Source organism: Megachile rotundata, chromosome 16, assembly GCF_050947335.1.
Source record: "Megachile rotundata isolate GNS110a chromosome 16, iyMegRotu1, whole genome shotgun sequence".
NCBI classification, from domain to species: domain Eukaryota; kingdom Metazoa; phylum Arthropoda; class Insecta; order Hymenoptera; family Megachilidae; genus Megachile; species Megachile rotundata.
Genome location: NC_134998.1, coordinates 7,534,026 through 7,555,147, shown reverse-complemented (window position 1 = coordinate 7,555,147; position 21,122 = coordinate 7,534,026). Strand labels below are relative to the sequence as shown.

The 21,122-nt window shown below is 34.6% G+C and overlaps 1 protein-coding gene across 24 annotated transcripts in view; it reads left to right on the top strand.

Moving 5' to 3' along the window:
- Positions 1 to 21,122, top strand: part of dnc (phosphodiesterase dunce) — a 437,944-nt gene that overhangs the window by 408,668 nt on the left and 8,154 nt on the right. For 23 of the 24 annotated variants that reach the window (XM_076540894.1, XM_076540886.1, XM_076540887.1 and 20 more), the window contains one exon: positions 20,587 to 20,680. In XM_076540894.1, the coding sequence (XP_076397009.1) occupies positions 20,587 to 20,680 (94 nt within the window). Of the gene's footprint in view, positions 1 to 11,795; positions 12,222 to 20,586; positions 20,681 to 21,122 lie in introns of those variants that run through there. The other variant, XM_076540903.1, reaches the window with a different exon arrangement.

The window sequence follows — 21,122 nt, the reverse complement described above, 5'->3', positions numbered from 1 at the left end:
AGTTTACGTAATGTTGCTACGCACGTACTTCACGTTTCGTAACATTAATATATTCATAAAACGCAATAATATCGTTGCAGCAACTTTGTCTAGCACGATTATACGTTTCGTATTGACATCATCGATTATTTCGTATCAATTCCACGTCCTACAGATGCGGTGTGCTATCTCGTGATACTTATTTCTCTAATACTGTTTGTAATCGGTGTCAACAGTGAGTTCTTCAACACGTGACAGCCTCGTGAACAATCAGAACTTACAGGCATTCTATGCATGCTCATCTCGATCTTCATTTTATCGATTCATTGACTCCCGTGCTCTCGTAAAATGATTCTGTATATCGGTACGTGTATTTCTTTTGTGATGGGGACGTGTGTCAGATTGATATCATTGGAATTTGCACGAAGTGAGTGGATGATTCGAGAATTGGTAAACGGGGAATTGGAAAGTTGGGGAGATAGGAAGTTGGGAGAGTGGATTTGGGGATTGGAAATTTGGGAGATTGAGTTATTGATGAATTTGGAAATTTGGGAATGGGGAGAGGGAGAGCAGGTGATTAGAGAGTGAGGAAGTGTGAAGAGGGAAGTTGGGAAGTGGGGAATTAGAAAATGGGGAATTGGGAGATTGGCAGTTGAGAAATTGGGAATTGAGAGATGGGGAATTGGGAGATGGGGAAATTAGGAAATGGGGAATTGGGAGATGGGGAAATTAGGAGATGGGGATTTGGGAAATGGGGAATTGAAAGATGGGGAATTGGGAGATGGGGAAATTAGGAGATGGGGATTTGGGAAATGGGGAATTGAGAGATGGGGAATTGGGAGATGGGGAAATTAGGAAATGGGGAATTGGGAGATGGGGAAATTAGGAAATGGGTAATTAGGAGATGGGGATTTGGGAAATGGGGAATTGAGAGATGGGGAATTGGGAGATGGGGAAATTAGGGAACGGGGAATTAGGAGATGGGGATTTGGGAAATGGGGAATTGAGAGATGGGGAATTGGGAGATGGGGAAATTAGGAAACGGGGAATTAGGAAATGGGGAATTGAGAGATGGGAAATTGGGAGATGGGGAAATTAGGAAACGGGGAATTAGGAGATGGGGATTTGGGAAATGGGGAATTGAGAGATGCAGAATTGGGAAATGGGGAATTGAGAGATGGGGAATTGGGAGATGGGGAAATTAGGAAACGGGGAATTAGGAAATGGGGAATTGAGAGATGGGGAATTGGGAGATGGGGAAATTAGGAAACGGGGAATTAGGAAATGGGGAATTGAGAGATGGGGAATTGGGAGATGGGGAATTTAGGAAACGGGGAATTAGGAGATGGGGATTTGGGAAATGGGGAATCGAGAGATGGAGAATTGGGAGATGGGGAATTGGGAGATGAGGAAATTAGGAAATGGGGAATTAGGAGATGGGAATTTGGGAAATGGGGAATTGAGAGATGGGGAATTGGGAAATGGGGAATCGGGAGATGGGGAATTGGAAGATAGGGAATTGGAAAGTGGGAAATTAGGAAGAATGGAATTGCGAGATGGGAAATTAAGAAATGCGGGAATTAGAAAGTAGAAAGATCAGTAAAGCAATAACCTAGAAAATAATGGAATTAATCCAGAAATGGTAAATTCAGAAATGAAAGAACAGAGAATTTAGAAAACTTAAAACCAGAAAACCAACTAATTGAAAACTTAAAAAATTTCCAAAACTGAAATCTGAAACCTAGAAACTATCTAACCTCATCAAATTACAGATTTCTAACTTACCAGCAAATCTTGTAAAAACGAACGTAAGAAACGAAGAGATAAAGAGATGAAAGTTTTTCAACGACAAATTATCGACCTTCGTGGTTGGTGCATGCGAACCGTAGCCGGAAATAGCTTTTGTTCCTCCTTCCGTTAGATAAAGAAGAAAGAAGGCCGTGTCCTCGCGAATCGCTTATTTCCTTTCGTGCTTTCTTTTACTACATTTAGCCTGGCCATAGTTCTGTCTACTGTGATTACCGAATCGATCTTATAGCTGAGAATCGAGAAGGATAGAGAAGAAAAGTGTCGACCAACTTATATCGGTTGGGTCACTATTTTTAATGAAGGTAACCGATGGAATTGAAAGTTCATGGACACTTGAGACAATTGCCTCTTAAGGCCAAACCTATATTCGAAAATACTTTTTTAAAGACTTCTGACTTACTTTATTGCTGTTTTATTGAGATTGTATGCCGCTTATTGGATTGATGGACTAAACTAATTGAGGTGAAAATTTGAAGATTGAACTGCTACGGTTTAAATGACATAACTGGTGTGTGCAAACTTGTGAGCTTAAAAATAACTCGTAATATTAGAAATTAAGTAGTAAGTTTTGTTTGAAAATTAAATAGTCGAGAATTTTGGGAATTTTGGGAATTTGGGAATTTGGGAATTTTGGGAATTTTGGGAATTTGGAAATTTGGAAAATTTGGTAATTTTAGGAATTTTTGGAATTTTGGGAAATATTGGGAATTTCTGGAATTTTGGGAATTTTGGGAATTTTTGGAATTTTGGGAATTTGGGAATTTGGGAATTTTGAGAATTTTGGGAATTTGGGAATTTGGGAATTTGGGAATTTTGGGAATTTGGGAATTTGGGAATTTTGGGAATTTGGGAATTTTGAGAATTTTGAGAATTTTGGGAATGTTGGCAATTTGGGAATTTGGGAATTTGGGAATTTTGGGAATTTGGGAATTTGGGAATTTGGGAATGTTGGAAATTTGGGAATTTTGGGAAATGTTGGGAATTTCTGGAATTTTGAGAATTTTGAGAATTTTGGGAATTTGGAAATTTTGGGATTTTCGGGAATTTTGAGAATTTGGGAATTTTGGGAAATTCTGGGAATTTTGGAACTAAGACCTTAAAAATTTGGAAAATGGAAAATTTGAAAAGTGAAAAATTGAAACTTTGAAGGTTATAAACCTTATGGTAACCAAACGGTGGCGCTGATGTCAGCCATCTTGCTAACCTCGGCACAAAACAAAACCACACTACAAAAATTTTACTGCACTATAACCCAAAAAAAACATGAATGAAATGTCATGATAATCGAGACTGTTGGATCAACATTAACCACACTTTTACTAAAACATTACAACTTCCGGTCTCGTTCGCGTTCTCAGACAGTCCAAATAAACTTGGTTCGAGTATCGAACCAAGACTGTCTGGGATTCGTAATTCCTTCGTCGGATTAAATTCGTGAAAAACAATCCATTTCCCGGCACTAAATCATTCACGATTATTGTTTCAAATCGGAAACTCTCTTTTGCACGTCATTGTGGAAATGTGGAAGGCTTCTCACGCTCGGCGGAGATTATCGAGCTAAATTTAGTGATGCAGAAATTCATAATTTTTGTGATTTATATTAGGGTTGTTACTGTCAGTTATTCGTAGCATGCACTTCACTAATATAGTGTAGTAGGGACATATGGGTGGTTTCTTATGCAAATGCAATTATTATTGTTTTTATACTGGTTTACTAATGTTAGTTGCGTTTATATACTGGCAGTGTTATTAATATTATTGGGTAGTGCTACTTCACTAATATGGTGTAGTATACATATAGCATATATGCAACATATGTAGTATATATGTAACTACAATTATCACTGTTATTATTTACCAATGTTAATGTGACATTTGTATACTGTCCATATTATCTCTATTATCAGATAGTTCTACTTCACTAATATAGTGTAGTATACAGCATATATGCAACATATATAGTATACATGCAACTGTAATTATCACTAGTGTTATTTACTAATGTTACCTACATTTGTATACTGTCCATATTATTTCTATTATCAGATAGTTCTACTTCACTAATATAGTGTAGTATACCGCATATATGCAACATATATAATATACATGCAACTGTAATTATCACAGTGTTATTTACTAATATTATTTACATTTGTATACTGTCCATATTATTTCTATTATCAGATAATTCTGCTTCACTAATATAGTGTAGTAAAAACATAGTTTCATACACTACTGCAATTATTTCTTTTGTCATCTAAATTTACCAATGTCAATGATATATATACTATTGTACAATATTGATGATTAGTGTAGCACAATATTACTATAGTGTTCTATTATGGTCTATTATGGTTTATGTAATACAGATAGCGTCTGCTACTATTATTACAGTTACTACTATTCAAGTGAAACAGTGTTCGCCCCACCACTGTACTGTACAATACTACCAGTAATAAACTACACGATATTAGATAATACCATACGGCTATAAGACATATCATACCAAACAAGCGATACAAGAGGCGACAAGGAAACCACTTTACAGAGAGAGACAGAATCAATTTAAATGCCCAAGCCAAATGAATCAGGGCTCCATTTCGACGCAGTACTTCGAACTGCGCATGCGCACAGTGCACAAGAATGGCAGCCAGCAAAGAACGATTCAAACCTGCACCAGTATGTGTAATAAATATTTTGTCATTTCTCTGTAACATCTGTATTTTCTTCCGATAGCTTGTCATTTCTTTATAAGTTGACAGGGTGGTAAATTGAAGAATAATATTCTGAAAAATTTTGAAACTCGAAGATATCAGACTTTTAAATTAGAGGAAACTAGTGTATATGAAATTTCAAATTTCAAAATTTGTATTTATACTTTAACTAAAGTATGGATAAGGGACATATACAAGAGGCGACGAGGAAACTAGTTTTTAGAGAGAGACAGAATACAACCAATTTAAATGCCCACGCTAAAAGAATCGTGAGGGTACCATTTCGACGCGGTATTTCGAACTGCGCATGCGCACGGTGTGCAAGTATGGCGGCTGGCGAAAAACGGTCTAAACCTGCACCAGTTATTTATTTGTAATAAATATTTTGTCCTTTCTCTGTAACATCTATATTTTCTTCTGCTGGTTTCTCATTTCTTTGTAAGTTATTTGTAATAATCATTTCAGTATACTTAAAATATATTGTGTACAGTAATTTTATGTCTTTCAACTTTTCAATCTTGTAAAATTGAACACTTCGAAAGCTAATATTAGTAGAGAGAAAATGTACGACAAACTAATTAAAATATTTATTTGATTTTCTGAATGAACGTGCTTGAATTATTTGATTGTGTTTGCACAATTTAAATGGAGTATCAATGATGTCGCCTCGTATCCCTGACCATATGGCCACATTACACCACGGCGCCTATTGTTTACAGAAAATACAGAAACACTCGAAAGAATTCGAATTTGCAGAACGCGTCTCGCATTCCTCCCCAAACAAAAACAGAAAAGAATTACACGGGCCGAAGATCAATAGATACAAAGTCCACGATTTGGTGACGTATTCGTGCGGAGCAACAAAAAAAGCGATATCGGTGGAATCAGAAGAAGCGTAATTGGGAAGAAAAGTTATCTCCCGTTCCGTTACATCGTCACATTTACCAATTTCAGATACCACAGGCTTAGTGCGTTAAGTATACGCGCCACGCGTCACGTACACTCTTCATTACCCTAATTGCCAACTGTCCAAACGATTCACGTTGCTCACTTATCATTCTTTATTATTCGCTCTCGGTTTCCTAGAAATCCAACATATACGCGTCGTCTATGAATCGCTGCGAACTTAGCTTGAGTTTGGAAAATTTACACGAAGCAATTTCTTTGTTCAATTGGCGAATTAACCCTTAATGCCACATTTGGCAAGGTAACCCCTGTTAATTTACTTTTAATTTTAACCACATTATACCCTGAAAATCTTGAATGAAACACCGGTTATATTTCAAGTGTTTATCTTAAAATTTTGGCTCCTCATATTAAAGTCAAAAACTGTTTGAATTTTTCTGTCGAAACTGTTTCTCAATTTTACACGCTTCTAAAGTTTTCATATTCCCCGTGTAAATGTACCGAAATCACCTGTGAAAAATGTTAAAACAACTTTCGTTGTTTGTAATTTTTATCAGGTTAGAATAATAAGTAGCTCCTTCGTAAGAAGCATTTTTATTGACTGGGGTCTTCAACGTAGTCTGTCCAAGTATTCTCGTGAAGTAGTTAAGGGTTAAAACTAACGAGGTGATTAAGGACTTCTTATGAAAATATTAAAACGTACACAGTATCGAACAGTTCAATGCCGCTTTCGATGACGAGAAACATGACTAATTATCATGCAATTTGCGACACGTGTTACGAATCGAAATTATGTAAGCAGTTTTCATCGAGCATTCGGATGTAAACGTCTGATTTTATTCAGCGACAAATTTTTTCGGCGTCGTATAATTTATCAGCGTCTGCGAGGAAATTTAGCATCGAATATATTTATTCTGAAGAAGTTATTCCGTCGTGTGATCCAATATCTATTGGAAATAGTGTCTTGTTTGCTTTTCCCGTTTTCAAATGGTCGATCAAATTTATACCGGCCTCTATAAATATTTAGTACGAGTTTACTCTTGTTGACATTACAATTTCTGGTAACATTGCTGCTATAAATAGAGGTGCTATTAATACTACTGCTGTGCTATAATTATTATGATGGTATTTGTCGTTTGCAGTGCTAATTGCTGTTGGAGTTCAAATATGGATGTGGACATATAGGGATGTGGGAATATGGGGATGTGGAAATATGGGGATGTGGAAATATGGGGATGTCATATGGTGGCACATGTGGTGGGAAAGTATGTGGATTTGGCAATATAGGGATTTGGGGAGGGAATATAGGGATTTTGTGATCATAGATATCAAGAAATGTAGAAATTTGAGAACTTAGGTACCTAGGTACTAGAGATTTAGGGGATTTAGAGTTCTAGGGTCTACGGCTTCAAGGTCTGGGGTTCTAGGGTCTAGGGCTTCAAGGTCTGGGGTTCTAGGGTCTAAGGTTCTAGGGTTCTAGGGTTCCAGGTTCTATGGTTCCAGGGTCTAGGGTTCCAGGTTCTAGGGTTCCAGGTTCTAGGGTTCCAAGTTCTAGGATTCCAAGGTCTGGAGTTCCAAGGTTTGGAGTTCTAGGGTTCTAGGGTTCCAGGTTATAAGGTTCCAGGTTCTAGGGTTCCTAGGTCTGGAGTTCCAAGGTCTGGAGTTCCAAGGTCTGGAGTTCTAGGGTTCTAGGGTTCCAGGTTATAAGGTTCCAGGTTCTAGGGTTCCAAGGTCTGGAGTTCCAAGGTCTGGAGTTCTAGGGTTCTAGGGTTCCAGGTTCTAGGGTTCCAGATTCCAACCTTCCAGGTTCTAGGGTCCCAGGGTCTAGGGTTCCAGATTATAGGGTTCCAGGTTATAGGATTCCAGGGTCTAGGGTTCCAGGTTCTAGGGTTCCAGGGTCTAGGGTTCCAGGGTCTAGGGTTCCAGGGCATAGGATTCTAGGGAATTCGAATGTATAAAGGGGTATAAAGGGGTCTGAGGGATCTGGAGAACTAGAGTGTAGTAATTTGGGAACCTAGGGTTCTACACACCCAGAAATCTAGAAACAGTTAATCTGAGAGATCTGAGAACTACAATCCAGAAATGTAGTAATCTAGAGTCTTAATAATCAGGTTGTCTAGGGTCTTACAAACCTAGAGACCTAGAAGTCCATCTGACCTAGAAAATTAGATTCTAGACATTTAAGAATTTAAGAAATTTTGGAACTTAAAATTTCAAGGTAAGGAAATCGAGGTATCTAGGGCAAAAGTACCTAGGGATCCAAAAATCAATAGAATTGAAGAATCTCCAAAATAAAATCTAGGCAGATCTACAACTGCAATCAAAATACACTTATTCTCAACGAAACTCATAAATTCATCGCCCTATTATTCAAAAATTCACAGAAGCTCATAAATAATTCCTCTTTCCACACTTTCTCACCTTTAATAGGAAACTAGCCCCACAACAGTCCTCGATCAGTTTCTATTTTCAGTCCCCTCGAGTCACCTGACTTCCTAAAGAGAAAAACGAGTACTCCCACGAATTTTCACTCGGAAATGACTCGTAGGTGGTCGTGCTTCTAAATAGGAGACACCGATCGAGTTCTTTGAAACTCGTCGTTGACTCACTTCGAGTAGAATTCAGAAAAAGCGCTCGCTAAATGGATAATGATATCAGGACCAGGAAAGGCGGTGAATACACTCTACAGAAAACAAATTTTGAGACACAAATCGGTGAATCATTTGTATCTTTGCGATGCTGCTACCTGGAATATCTAAACAGATAAACATGTGTCAGAAACCTTCAACTCTTATTTACAGTATGTAAACAAATATTAGCAATAATGCATATGTGATTGATTTGTTAAGTGACTCGTTTGCGAAAGTAAACAAATATGTTTTTGTTCGCTCTCGGGTTAGCGCAGGTCATAGGTAGATCTACTTCTGCGCTCTTCTAAAATATCCAGGAAAAATTGTAGGAAAGTACAACTTGCAGTGATGAAGGAATAAATATGTTTCTCCCTACTCTCTCAAGTTAGCGCAGGTCATAGGTAGATCTACTTCTGCACTCTGTTAAAATATCTGGGAAAAATTGTAGGAAAGTACAACTTGCAGTGATTAAGGAATAAATATGTTTCTCCCTACTCTCTCGAGTTAGCGCAGGTCATAGGTAGATCTACTTCTGCACTCTGTTAAAATATCTGGGAAAAATTGTAGGAAAGTACAACTTGCAGAGATTAAGGAATAAATATGTTTCTCCCTACTCTCTCAAGTTAGCGCAGGTCATAGGTAGATCTACTTCTGCGCTCTGTTAAAATATCCAAGAAAAATTGTAGGAAAGTACAACTTGCAGTGATTGAGGAATAGATTGTAGGAAAGTTAGCAAGGAAAAAATTGTAGTACACCTTGTGATTAACAGATGTTCCAAATCGTTTTCAATGGAAGACTAATTTTTGCTATCGAATAAACATTCTTTCCAACGTGGAGATTAATCAGCGTGTAATTCGCGAGTGAAAGTATTTAATACCTGCGATGATATAATTGATAAATGGATATTTATCTTGGTGGAATATTAAAATATTGACAGGCTTATTTTTGGAGAATAATCTTTTAATTCTTGTTAAGAATTGTTTGTGGGTAATTGATTATCGTTTGCAAATTGGTATACACTGTATGAGATATTTTTAAGAATATCAGACATTTTCTGATAGAGGTAAAAGATTTCATATCTGGAATTCTATTTTTTCATAGCTTCTCTGTAGTATTATCTGACTCACATAGGAAGTTACGAGTTTGATTAGCAGTTGATATGTAAACGTTAACCAGAATTTCCAAGCACATTCATCAAAAATTCCAACTTGTATCAGTTCAAGTACCACATTTTTACCATCTCATTTGTAAATGATGTAACTTATTTTGTGTGTTTTATGACGAAATTGTACGTCAGACGTGTTCATAAATTTTTACAACTTTATTTAATTCTTTTCAATTTCATTTTTTATATATTTCATTTATATTTCATTTTTTTTAATATGTAATAAGTATGTAAAAGTAATAATTCTCTTCATCATTTGATTTCTAAACAAATATTTTTGCATGAGTAACAAACTTGTTCAAACAAATTTTTTGAAAAATTTTTCAAATATTCCAAACGTATAATTATTAAATATTCGATCAGTTATAATTAATTTCTTGAATAATTTCAAACAGAATTTCAATATATATTTTTTTAATTTTCATTATTATTTAAAAGAACAAATTTTCTATAATTATTAAACATTCCAAAAATTTATAATTAATTTCTCGAATAATTTCAAACATACATAATTTCTTTAATTTTCATTATTATTAAAAAAGACAAATTTTCTAAAATTATTTATAAATTCAAATAATTCTACAAAACAAAGAATTCTGCACAAAAGTCCTTTAACAAATTCATTTAAAATAACCTCGAAATTCCCCAATTATTTATTAAATTCCAAAAGTACCATTTTAATGTCGTAAACATATAATCTCACCATCTCAACAGCAAAGATAATTCACTTTGTACAAGTATCCGATACGAAAAATTACAAACAAGGATTTTGCAAACTCATCAGAGATTCCAACTACTGATGCTGACTTACTCGAATCGATTCAAATGAACCATTCTTCGTAACCCAGTAACGCACCTTAAACAAAAATAATTCACTTTGTACAAGTAAATGATGCCAAAATTACGAAAGAAAAATTTCCAAGGCTATTCGCCAGGAATTCCTACTACCGATATTTTCTTTGAATTGGTATACAATTTTTTGTACTTGCGAGCTTTACAACGTAGTAGTGTTTCAGGAACAAAATAATTTATTTTGTGATCTACATTTTGAGGTACTTGTCAAAATTGTGGAAGGAGGATTTTTCAAGATTCTTATGAACAAAAATAATTTACTTTGGGAAAGTAATTAATGTAAAAATTTCAAGATATTGATCTTGCAAGTTTAATTGGACAAAGTTCTATATATTGTTACCTTCTTTGAATTGGTATACAATTACAGTTTTTTAAGCTTCATAATACAGTAGTGTTTCAGGAAGAAAATAATTTATTTTGTGAACTACATTTTGAGGTACTTGTCAAAATTGTGGAAGGAGGATCTTTTAAGATTCTTATGAAACAATTTTTATTGACAATGCTATATTTTGAAAATTTCTGTACAATTAAACATCGTAAACCATTTCGAACTACATTATACCATTTTATGAGTGAAAATATTCACTTTGTGAGGGTTTCTGATGTAAAAATTTTAAAATATGGATTTTGCAAGATTATTTGGTAAAAGTTCTATATATATTGCTATCTCCTTTGAATTGGTATACAATTACCATTTCTGTAACGCTCTACAACCAAGTACTGTTTTATGATCAATAACAATTCACTTTGTGAAGGTACCTTATACAAAAATTGCAAAAGTCAATAATTTCAAAATTCATTAAAAAATTGCAATATTCACCAAAAATTTCGAAATGTCGATTCCTTTCGACTTGCTATGTGATTATCATTTTTTAAAGGTCTACAACGCAGTACCATTGTTCCTCGAGCAAACATAATTCACTTTGTGAAGGAAGTAGAAGCTAAAATTGCAAAAGGCAAATTTTGCAAAATTCCAACTGTTCCAATTATCATCTTATTTAAAATGGTTCCAGAGTACCATTTCTGTTGAACACCTCAAACAGTACTGTTTCACGAGTAAAAATTTGCTTTGTAGAACCGATGCCAAAATTGGAGAGGACATTGTACAAAATTCGTCAGAAATTCCTGCTGTAGATACTATTTTATTAGAACTAGTACAAAAGTGCCATTTTCCTTGAACACCCCAACTCAATAATATTTCAAGAACAAAATCAATTCACTAGATAGAAGTATCTCATGCTAAAGTTGCAAAAGACATTGTGCAAAATTCGTCAGAAAATCCTACTCTTGATACTATTCCATTAAAACCAGTTCAAAAGTACCATTTTCCTTAAACACCCCAACTCAATACCATTTGAAGAACAAAACCAATTCACTCGGTAATGAAATTAAACTAAAATTGCAAGAGTACTATTTTACACTCCAACCCAATATAATTTTGCCAACCCAAAAAGTAGCTCCATAAAAGTGCCTAATGTTTCACTCTGTAAAATAGTCTAATGCCTCACTCTGTAAACCTGCCAAAATCGTCAAAATTCCCCAAGCCCCAAAAATTCCGAGAATCTCCCCAAAGATTCTCAAACAAAACCGAAAAGTAGCATCTTCCCGCAAGTCGCGGTTCCTCGCACCGCGGTTTCGCGAAATCTAACGCCAGCCCCACCATTTTGCTCGCGCGAGCAGCCATCTCAGCGCGAGAGAGACAGCGTGCTGCCCCCGATAAAAAGCTGGTCGACGTGATTCCTGCACGTAGACCACGTTTAGCAGTCGAGCGACGTCGATGCGACTCGCTGCGAGGCACACCTCGGCGCTTTATCAAATCCGACGAAAGTGCATGTAAAAATTATATTTGAAACGAAATTGCAAGGTGTCCCGAAATATCGATCAACGTGTTTTCGTTGATTTCGGCATCAGTGAACTATTGACCTGTGAGAGATACTGGATACGTGTTTTCGAGAACTTATCGTAGAAAGTGTGATCGACCGGTGAAAGTGAGAGTCGATTTTCGCGAGGAGAATAATTATACTGATCTCGATACTGTCGCGGGATTTGTGAAAGATGCAGACGGACGCGGAAATCGCGACCGGAAACGTGGACACGGGGAGATACTTCGATTGCTTGAGGACCCTGGCGGATCTCACTGCCATGGCTAGCATCGTTGCTGTGCAGGTATAACTGAACTTTGAGCTCTTCGAGCATTTATTTTGTTAACGTTTTGTAACGGGTTCTACGAAGTTGCTATAAATTAGGGAACTGATCCAGGAATTTTATTCTTGGATGTACTTTTTAAACCTTTACGCCGAGGGACGCCAGATAATTTTTCTTAAATTAATCTTGATAGATATTTTCTTTTAAACACCGGTATCTTTATTGTTACATCTCAGGAATTCAACTCCTTATATTAAAATTGAGGAACTTTTTCATTTTTCTTTGGAGACCATCATTTTTTTAATTTCACACGTTTCTTTTCATACTGAATTCTTTATGTATGTACTTAAAATTAGCTGTGAATTGTGTAACAACTTTCAAAGTTTATTTACAATTTTTGTCAAGTTAAAATAATGAATGTCTTCTTCGTAAGAAACATTTTTAGTGCCTGGGGTCTTGAACGACCCTGTATGTAACATATGCCAGATATGTTATGCCTACGACATCTAACTGTTAAAAATAAAATATATTCAACTTCATAACAGAAATATTTCCGCAACAATGAAAAATTATAAATGAAACCGATAAATCAAGAAAGTTTCGGCTTTTCAAAAGAACCACCTAAAGTGAAAGCAACTTGTTACCAAGTAAAAAATTGTCAAATATTACCCTGATACAATATTTGCACTGAAATTTCGTGGATTAAGTTGGATGATAAGAAGAGAAGACTTTTAATCCATGGATTTTATTAAAATCGCTAGATTCACGCGTCGATCGCGATCTTCCCGCCATATGTCGCCTTCAAACGAGATTCGAAAAGTAATCGATAAGCTCGGCTTCAAGGCCCTTCAGCAACGAAACGAGGGCGAATCGAGAGAAATCGATTCATCGACCTTATATTGTAGGTTTCGTTGCGTCCCGCAGCAAATCGCAGTCTAATTAACCTTTCGTTAATTGGGAACGTCTATTTTTATGAGTGTTTGCGGGGAAAGAGTTTACGAATGAAGGTTTTTTAATATTAAACGGAGGAAAATTTAGGGTTGTTTGGTTTAGATCGTTTCGGGAAGGTGGACGCTTGTTATATCGCCACAGATGGGTACTTGTGATTTGGGGATTTGGAGATTTGGGGATTTAGGGATTTAGGGATTAAGGGGTGTGTGAATACTTGAAAATTTGCAAGGGTTAATATTTGAGGAATTTTTAAATTTTGGAATTTTGGAATTTTGGAATTTTGGAACTTGGGAATTTGGGAATTTGGGAATTTGGGAATTTTGGGATTTGGGAACTTGGGAATTTTGGAATTTTGGAATTTTGGGATTTGGGAACTTGGGAATTTTGGGATTTTGGAATTTGGGAATTTGGGAACTTGGGAATTTTGGAATTTTGGAACTTGGGAATTTGGGAATTTGGGAATTTTGGGATTTGGGAACTTGGGAATTTTGGAATTTTGGAATTTTGGGATTTGGGAACTTGGGAATTTTGGGATTTTGGAATTTGGGAATTTGGGAACTTGGGAATTTGGGAATTTGGGAATTTGGGAATTTGGGAACTTGGGAATTTTGGGATTTGGGAACTTGGGAATTTTGGAAATTTGGAATTTTGGGATTTGGGAACTTGGGAATTTTGGGATTTTGGAATTTTGGGATTTGGGAACTTGGGAATTTTGGGATTTTGGAATTTTGGAATTTGGGAACTAGGGAATTTGGGAATTTGGGAATTTTGGAATTTTGGAACTTGAAACTTTGAAATTTGGGAATTTGAGAATTAAAGAATTTGGGAATTTGAAAATTTGGCAATTTGGAAATTCTGGAATTTAGAAACTTGGAAATTTAAAAAACTGTGCATATCTAAAATATAAAACATTGCCTATTTGTAAATGTATAAGTCTAGTCCTAATAAAACATCAATCTAATTATCAGCCCAGTAAAATACCGTTGCACAATGAAAGCAGGCTTGCACAACAACCGTCATACACGAAATGACGAATCCAGTTCGAATTAAGCAGTTCAATTATAGAAATGGTCACTTATTATTCAAAAGCTGGTTCTTAATGACGTCTGTTAATGATAAAGCACTAACGATGAAGCAACTGAATGAAATTTCCTGCCATTAACCGCTGTATAATCGGAAGAATGAGTAACCATCGTACCGCGAACAGGTAAATTGGAAAATCTGAAGCACTATTATATAAGCTGTAGAACTATCATAACTTTCATAGAAACGATTCTCATTCCTTCTTTGAACTTGAACTTTTATCGGCTTCTCACGATAATCACAGACATCGGATCAAAGTCCACATTCATCGACACTGCCAAATTTGACCCTTACAAAGATAACTTGAGTAGTCGTCTACCGATGTCAACCCACGTGTTGGCGCGTGACCCAGCTGTTTAGAGCTACTATCGAATAGAAAAATGGACGCCTCGGTATATTGGCTCGCACCAATTAGACCAAAAATGACAGTCGGCAAACGTCTCGAGATAGCGCGAATCGCGTTCAGCAGTTATGGTCATTATTCTTATTTGCCGAAATGTAACTGGAAGTGTTCACGGTGGATAGGTGGAGCGAGTGGCTTCTTTTACTCTGGCTCGTCCTACGCGCCAACTCCTGGCTTGTCTACAGTAGAGACTGTGATGATCCGAGGGAACGTAGGGATTCTGGGAAGCTAGGAAATATGGCGATTCCGAGGACTGTGAGAATCTGGGGAATTCGGGAACTGTAGAGAATGTGGGGATGTGGGGACCTGGGCATCCGGGGGACTGTGGACTGTGGAGATCCTAGCGAACTTGGCACTGGAGACTGAAACTGTGGATATATAGGGAATCTAGGGGTCTGGAACTGTGGAGACTCTGGGGACTATGGGAACTCTAGAAAGAAATTAGAATGTTTTAGAAAATTCTAAATAATGTCACTTATATGAAGTTATATCACTTATATCAAATTTACGTCACTTATATGGAATCACAGAGATCTAAATTCAATTTTGACCTCTATGCAAGGTATTCATTGAAACAATCGATTAAAAATAAGCGACAAAACCGGTTTCCTGATCGATATTTCCAGATCTAGTTCTTTCAATCAGATAACAACTTTTTATCTACTTTGTTTACAACGATACGGGATTATACTATCTTGGCGTACGACTCTGAATGCTCTTTATCAGCCAAACGAGTATATTTTCTAAGAAAAGAAGGTTTACAGAGAATCTGAAACTCCTCGAGATTAAATTATCGAAAAGAAATCGACGAATGGGTCTTTTCGATTTGATCCACAAAATCGGTAGAATAATCTCCCGAAGGTTTTTTCCGTCGTAATAAGAAATTCACTTTCTTTTGTGGCGGCTATTTTTAGCGACCACTTTGTGTTCTGTTACTAATCGAATATTAAATGGCACCATGATTCGATGACCCGATAATCTTATCTCGATCGGGCGGATACTCGAAGAGTACTCGAAACGGTAGTAATCGAGTGATTTGTTGTTGTCGATGCACGAAAGTTTTTTGAAATTATCGGTCGAGATAAATTTTTTCTGAGAAGCTTCTGGTTGAGAATTTATAAATACTCTAACTTGTCAATTGTGAAATTGACGAATTTACAGATTGAAAAATTTGAAAATTGTAAAATTTATGAATGAGACATTAAAAAATTATGAACATAAAAATTTGAAAAAATAGAAAATCGATAAATAAAAAAAGTTTGAATGAAAATTAAAAATGTAGGAAATGAAAGAATTCCCAAGAATGACAAAATGTATAAAGTCTGCAAAACAAAATCATATTTACAAACGAAAAGGAATTGCAATTTGTACACCGCATTCCCAATTTGTTTCAATTTATTCACGAAATATCTCGAGTCGTTAATCCAGAAACAGTAGTTAATTTGTCAAGAGAAAGCAATCAGAAGTTATCATTTAAATATTGTTCTTTGCATATGTATCTTGGGAAACAAACAACAAAGAGACCTTTAAAAGTGAAACGATAAGTGTTATCAATCACCTCGATTCGAGATGTTGTCGATGAAAGTTCGTGTGGGATCACGTAATCGAACAGTTTAATTAATGACGTTTACTGACTGTTATTAATTGAGACGTTATCGAACAAAATAATTGATTTTTTGTTTTTGTTATCGAATTTCTTTTTTCGTTACGTGAATAATGTCAACAATTTGAAACAATATTGTCATTCATACTGGAAGAGTTAATTTTTGTAAATAAACTTTAGTTTACATTACGAAAGAAGATTTCAATAATTACTTTTTTTACAAAATTTATAGTTAATGTTTTTATAAATCATTTTTTTTTATTTTTTGTTATTATACTTTTGTGGGGAAATTTTTCATTTAAAGTAAATTAAAATTTCATTAATTTTTATAAAACTTGTAATTACTCTTCTTATAAATTATTTACAAAATTTGTTATTATTATGCTTACATAGAAAAATTTTTTATTTAAAGCAAAATTGGATAACTTGTATTCAATGAAAATAAAAAATTCCAAATAATTATTAGCTAGTTATTTTCTAGTTATTAATTATTAGTTTAGGAACCTTGAGAATAAAAATAAAAATATTATTCAAAGAGAAAATTAATTTAAACTAAAACTATTTGAAATTAAAAAAAATTAATCAATGGAAAAATAAAAAAAGTTCTAAAGTGAAACTATAATTATTTAATTTTAATGAATTATTATAGAATCATGCTAAAATAAATATTTGAATATTTTAAACAATATCCTATCATAATGAAACCCACAAAAAATGCACCAAAACATTTTTCAAATTTTTCGTTTAACAAAAACATGTCTTCTAGAAAAAGAGCACACAATTTATATCCCAAAAACAATATTTTCATACGTACGTAATTATCGGCTGATGAATACATCTTTTAGAGATACCAACTAATTAAGAATGCAGAAAAACAAGCTTATCGATTGTAATTTACGTATAAACTACGTCTAGATTTGAGATTCATTAAATAAACAAAATATCTTTGACCGAGTGTCTAACATAAGAACAAAGCTTAATAAATCTAACATTAGAGTTAGGTTAATAAAATACGTTATCGTAAACTTATATAAACAGATGGATAATAATAGTCCGTTGATTAAAAAATCAGAAAATTGTACGATAACAGATAACATCGTTGATTTGATTTGTTGTATCTGAAGATATTACATAATCGAATAATATGCGAAATCATTTGGGCCTCTTTAAATATGTATAGATCAATAAACAATTTTACTCGTGTTAATCCGTCGAGTGTGATTTGTTGGTTTAATTTGTTCAAGATTTTTCTACCGACGTTGATTAATAAGATAAAGTTGTGTCGGTATGGTTTGTAGGGTTCTCAGGTGCAGGAGATGCGTGTTCGATAATTTATTGCGGGTGGTATCTGTTTAATGACCTAATTAGTCTTATAATTTCTTTTTTATTGCTCGATCGTTCGGGTATGATGCGGAGAGAAAGGGGAGGCAAGGGCTATAAATTTTCGAGATGAGGGAGTTAGTGAAGTAACAGGAAAGTTGGGAAATTTACGGTTGTTTTATGTATTTTGCAGGTTTTCTCTTTTTTAGTTCTTCAATTTCTTGGTTTTTTAATTCTTTATTTTATTGATTTTACAATTCTTCAATTTCACAATTTTGTGATATTATATTTTCCCAATTTCCTAGATTTCAATTAACAATTTCCTAAATTTTTCTATTTTTCAGTTCTCTAGTTTTCCACTTTCTTAATTTCCCACTTTCCTAAATTTTCCATTTTCCAATCTGTCACTTTGCCAATTTCCCAAATTTCAATTACCCACTTTCTTAAATTTTCAATTCTCTAGTTTTCCACTTTCCCAATTTCCCACTTTTCTAAATTTTCCATTTCCCAATTTGTCACTTTCCCAATTTCCCAAATTCCAATTACCCACATTCTTAAATTTTCAATTTTCTAGTTTTCCACTCTCCCTATTTCCCACTTTTCTAAATTTTCCATTTTCCAATTTGTCACTTTACCAATTTCCCAAATTTCAATTACCCACTTTTCTAAATTTTCAATTCTCCAATCTGGCACTTTGCCAATTTCCCAAATTTCAATTACCCACTTTCCTAAATTTTCAATTCTCCAATTCTCCAATTTTCCACTTTCCCAATTACCCAAATGTCAATTACTTACTTTCATAAATTTTCTATTTTCCAAGTTATCACTTTCCCAATGTTCTAAGTTACCAACTATTCAATTCCCAATTTTCCCACATTCGAATTTCTCTAATTTCAATTATCTATTTTTCCAGATTTTCTATTTCCCAGTTATCTTTTTTTTTCAATTTGCCACTTTTCAATTTCCTAAGTTACCAGCTTTGCACTTTTCCACTATCTTCATATTCCAATTTCTCAAAATTCAAATACCAGTATCCCAATTTTCCCAATTTGAAGTTTCCAATTTCCCATTTTATTAATTTCACAATTTTGTCAACTTTGTTAATTGTGTCAGTTTTGTCAACTTTGTTAATTTTATCAGTTTTGTCAATTTTATTAAGTTTGTCAATTGTGTCAAGTTTATCAATTTTATCAAGTTTGTCAATTTTGTCAACTTTGTCAACTTTGTCAAGTTTGTCAATTTTATTAAGTTTGTCAATTGTGTCAAGTTTATCAATTTTATCAAGTTTGTCAATTTTGTCAAGTTTGTCAAGTTTGTCAAGTTTGTTAAGTTTGTCAAGTTTGTCAATTTTGTCAAGTTTGTCAAGTTTGTCAATTTTGTCAAGTTTGTCAAGTTTGTCAAGTTTGTCAAGTTTGTCAATTTTGTCAATTTTGTCAAGTTTGTCGGTTTTGTCAAGTTTGTCAATTTAGTAAATGTTTTCAAAGTCAAAATAAAAGATACAAAAATCAACGAAATAAGTTGAGATCTCTCGAACAACCTTCACTTGCTCCCAACCCAAAACCTAATAAATTTCCAGCAATACAGAAGCAAACGATTGTCGAAAAGTAAACGAATTCATTGAGGGATTCCGTTATCGAATGACGAAGCACGTGGCCGTTGGTTGATCTCACGAGACAAACAGTCGTAAGTCTCGCAGGATCTTGAAAACAATACCGATTCGATAACAGGTCACTCCTCCTTTCTCCCCAGCGTGCTCTTATCGAGGAACACATCTATGTAATCGCGCTGGATGACAATGAGATCCTTTTACCGGTTGCTACAAAGCTCAGACGTGTACTGATAAGAGCCAACGACTCATACAACGATGGTCTACATTTTCTATAGAACGTACGCATGTGATCGTGCTATCTGCGTCGAAGTTCCATACGAGACGCGCAAATATTGTAAATTTCACGAGATAACGTTACCTACGACCAATCAGAAAGCTGCATCTCGATTCTTTCAGTTTTTTGTCACGTTTGTTTGATCAGTTTTCAATGTTTCTCGATGTTACTGCCAGTTTTTTTGCATAGGACTCGCTGCACTTTGTGCACAACTGTTTTCCAACTTTTTTATGCTCCGATTGTATAACTGTGTTTGTGGAGATTGGAAATCCCGGTTGGGATATTCCATGATGAATAATTTCAGATGGGTTAATTAAGGTTACTGAAAGTTTTGCTTTTAGTATGTCGAGAGGCTTCGAATTGAATAATTGACAAATTGGTGAATAGACAAATTAATAAACTGACAAATTGAAGAACTGAAAAATTGAAGAATTGAAAAATTGAAACATTGAAAAATTAGAGAATTAAAAAATTGAATAATTGAATAATTGAAGAATTGAAGAATTGAAGAATTGAATAATTGACAAACTGAAAAATTGAAGAATTGAAAAATTGATTGATTGAGAAATTGACAAATTGACAAACTAACAAACTGACTAATTGAAAAATTGAAAAATTGACAAACTGACAAATTGACAAACTAACAAGTTGACAAATTGAAGAATTGAAGGATTGAAAAATTGATGGATTGAGAAATTGACAAACTAACAAACTGACTAATTGAAAAGTTGAAAAATTGAAAAATTGAGAAACTGAAAAATTGCATAATTGAAGAAATGAAGAATTGAATAATTGTCAAATTGACAAATTGACAAACTGACAAACTGGCAAATTGAGGAATTGAAAAATTGATGGATTGAGAAATTGAAAAATTGACAAACTGACAGATTGACAAACTAACAAGCTGACAAATTGAAGAATTGAAGAATTGATTGGTTGAGAAATTGACAAATTAACAAACTAACAAACTGACTAATTGACAAATTGAAAAATTGAAAAATTGAAAAATTGAAAAATTGAAAAATTAGAAAATTGATATTATGAAAAATTAGGAAATTGAATGTATAAAAATATGTAATAAATTGAATATCAATTATCAATAACCAATAACAAAGATCTAATCGTGTCTCTATTTGCTTACAGTTCAAACGTATGCTGAACAAGGAGCTCTCGCACTTCTCGGAATCCTCAAAATCTGGCAACCAGATTTCAGAATACATCTGCAGCACCTTCCTCGGTAAGTTCTCAAATAAACAATTCGAGCATCGATGTTTAAACAAATCCGTAACATTTGACGCGTGTTCGAACGCATTATCGCCTATTCCACAGTCTCATTGTGACGCACGCGAATTAAAAAGAAAATAGCGAGCCCGCGATGAATGCAAAATCAACAAAGGCAATTAGCCGGTTTCTTCCGAGGCCAGCGTGAGAAATTGATTTATCACGGACAATAAAAAAAAGTGCACTCTTACGCACCGAAGGCCCTTGAGATACTTCGTATCTCACGACCATTCATCCCGTTTCACGTGCTTTGTCTCGTAGTAATTCCTGTTTGCTCGTTTCGTCGACCGTTATCGTGCGTTTAACAATCAAATTTCACCTGTTCTCGGAAACGACTTGGTTATAAACTTATCTATCATTTGTCATGCGCGAGATAATTAATTTACCTTTCATCATTT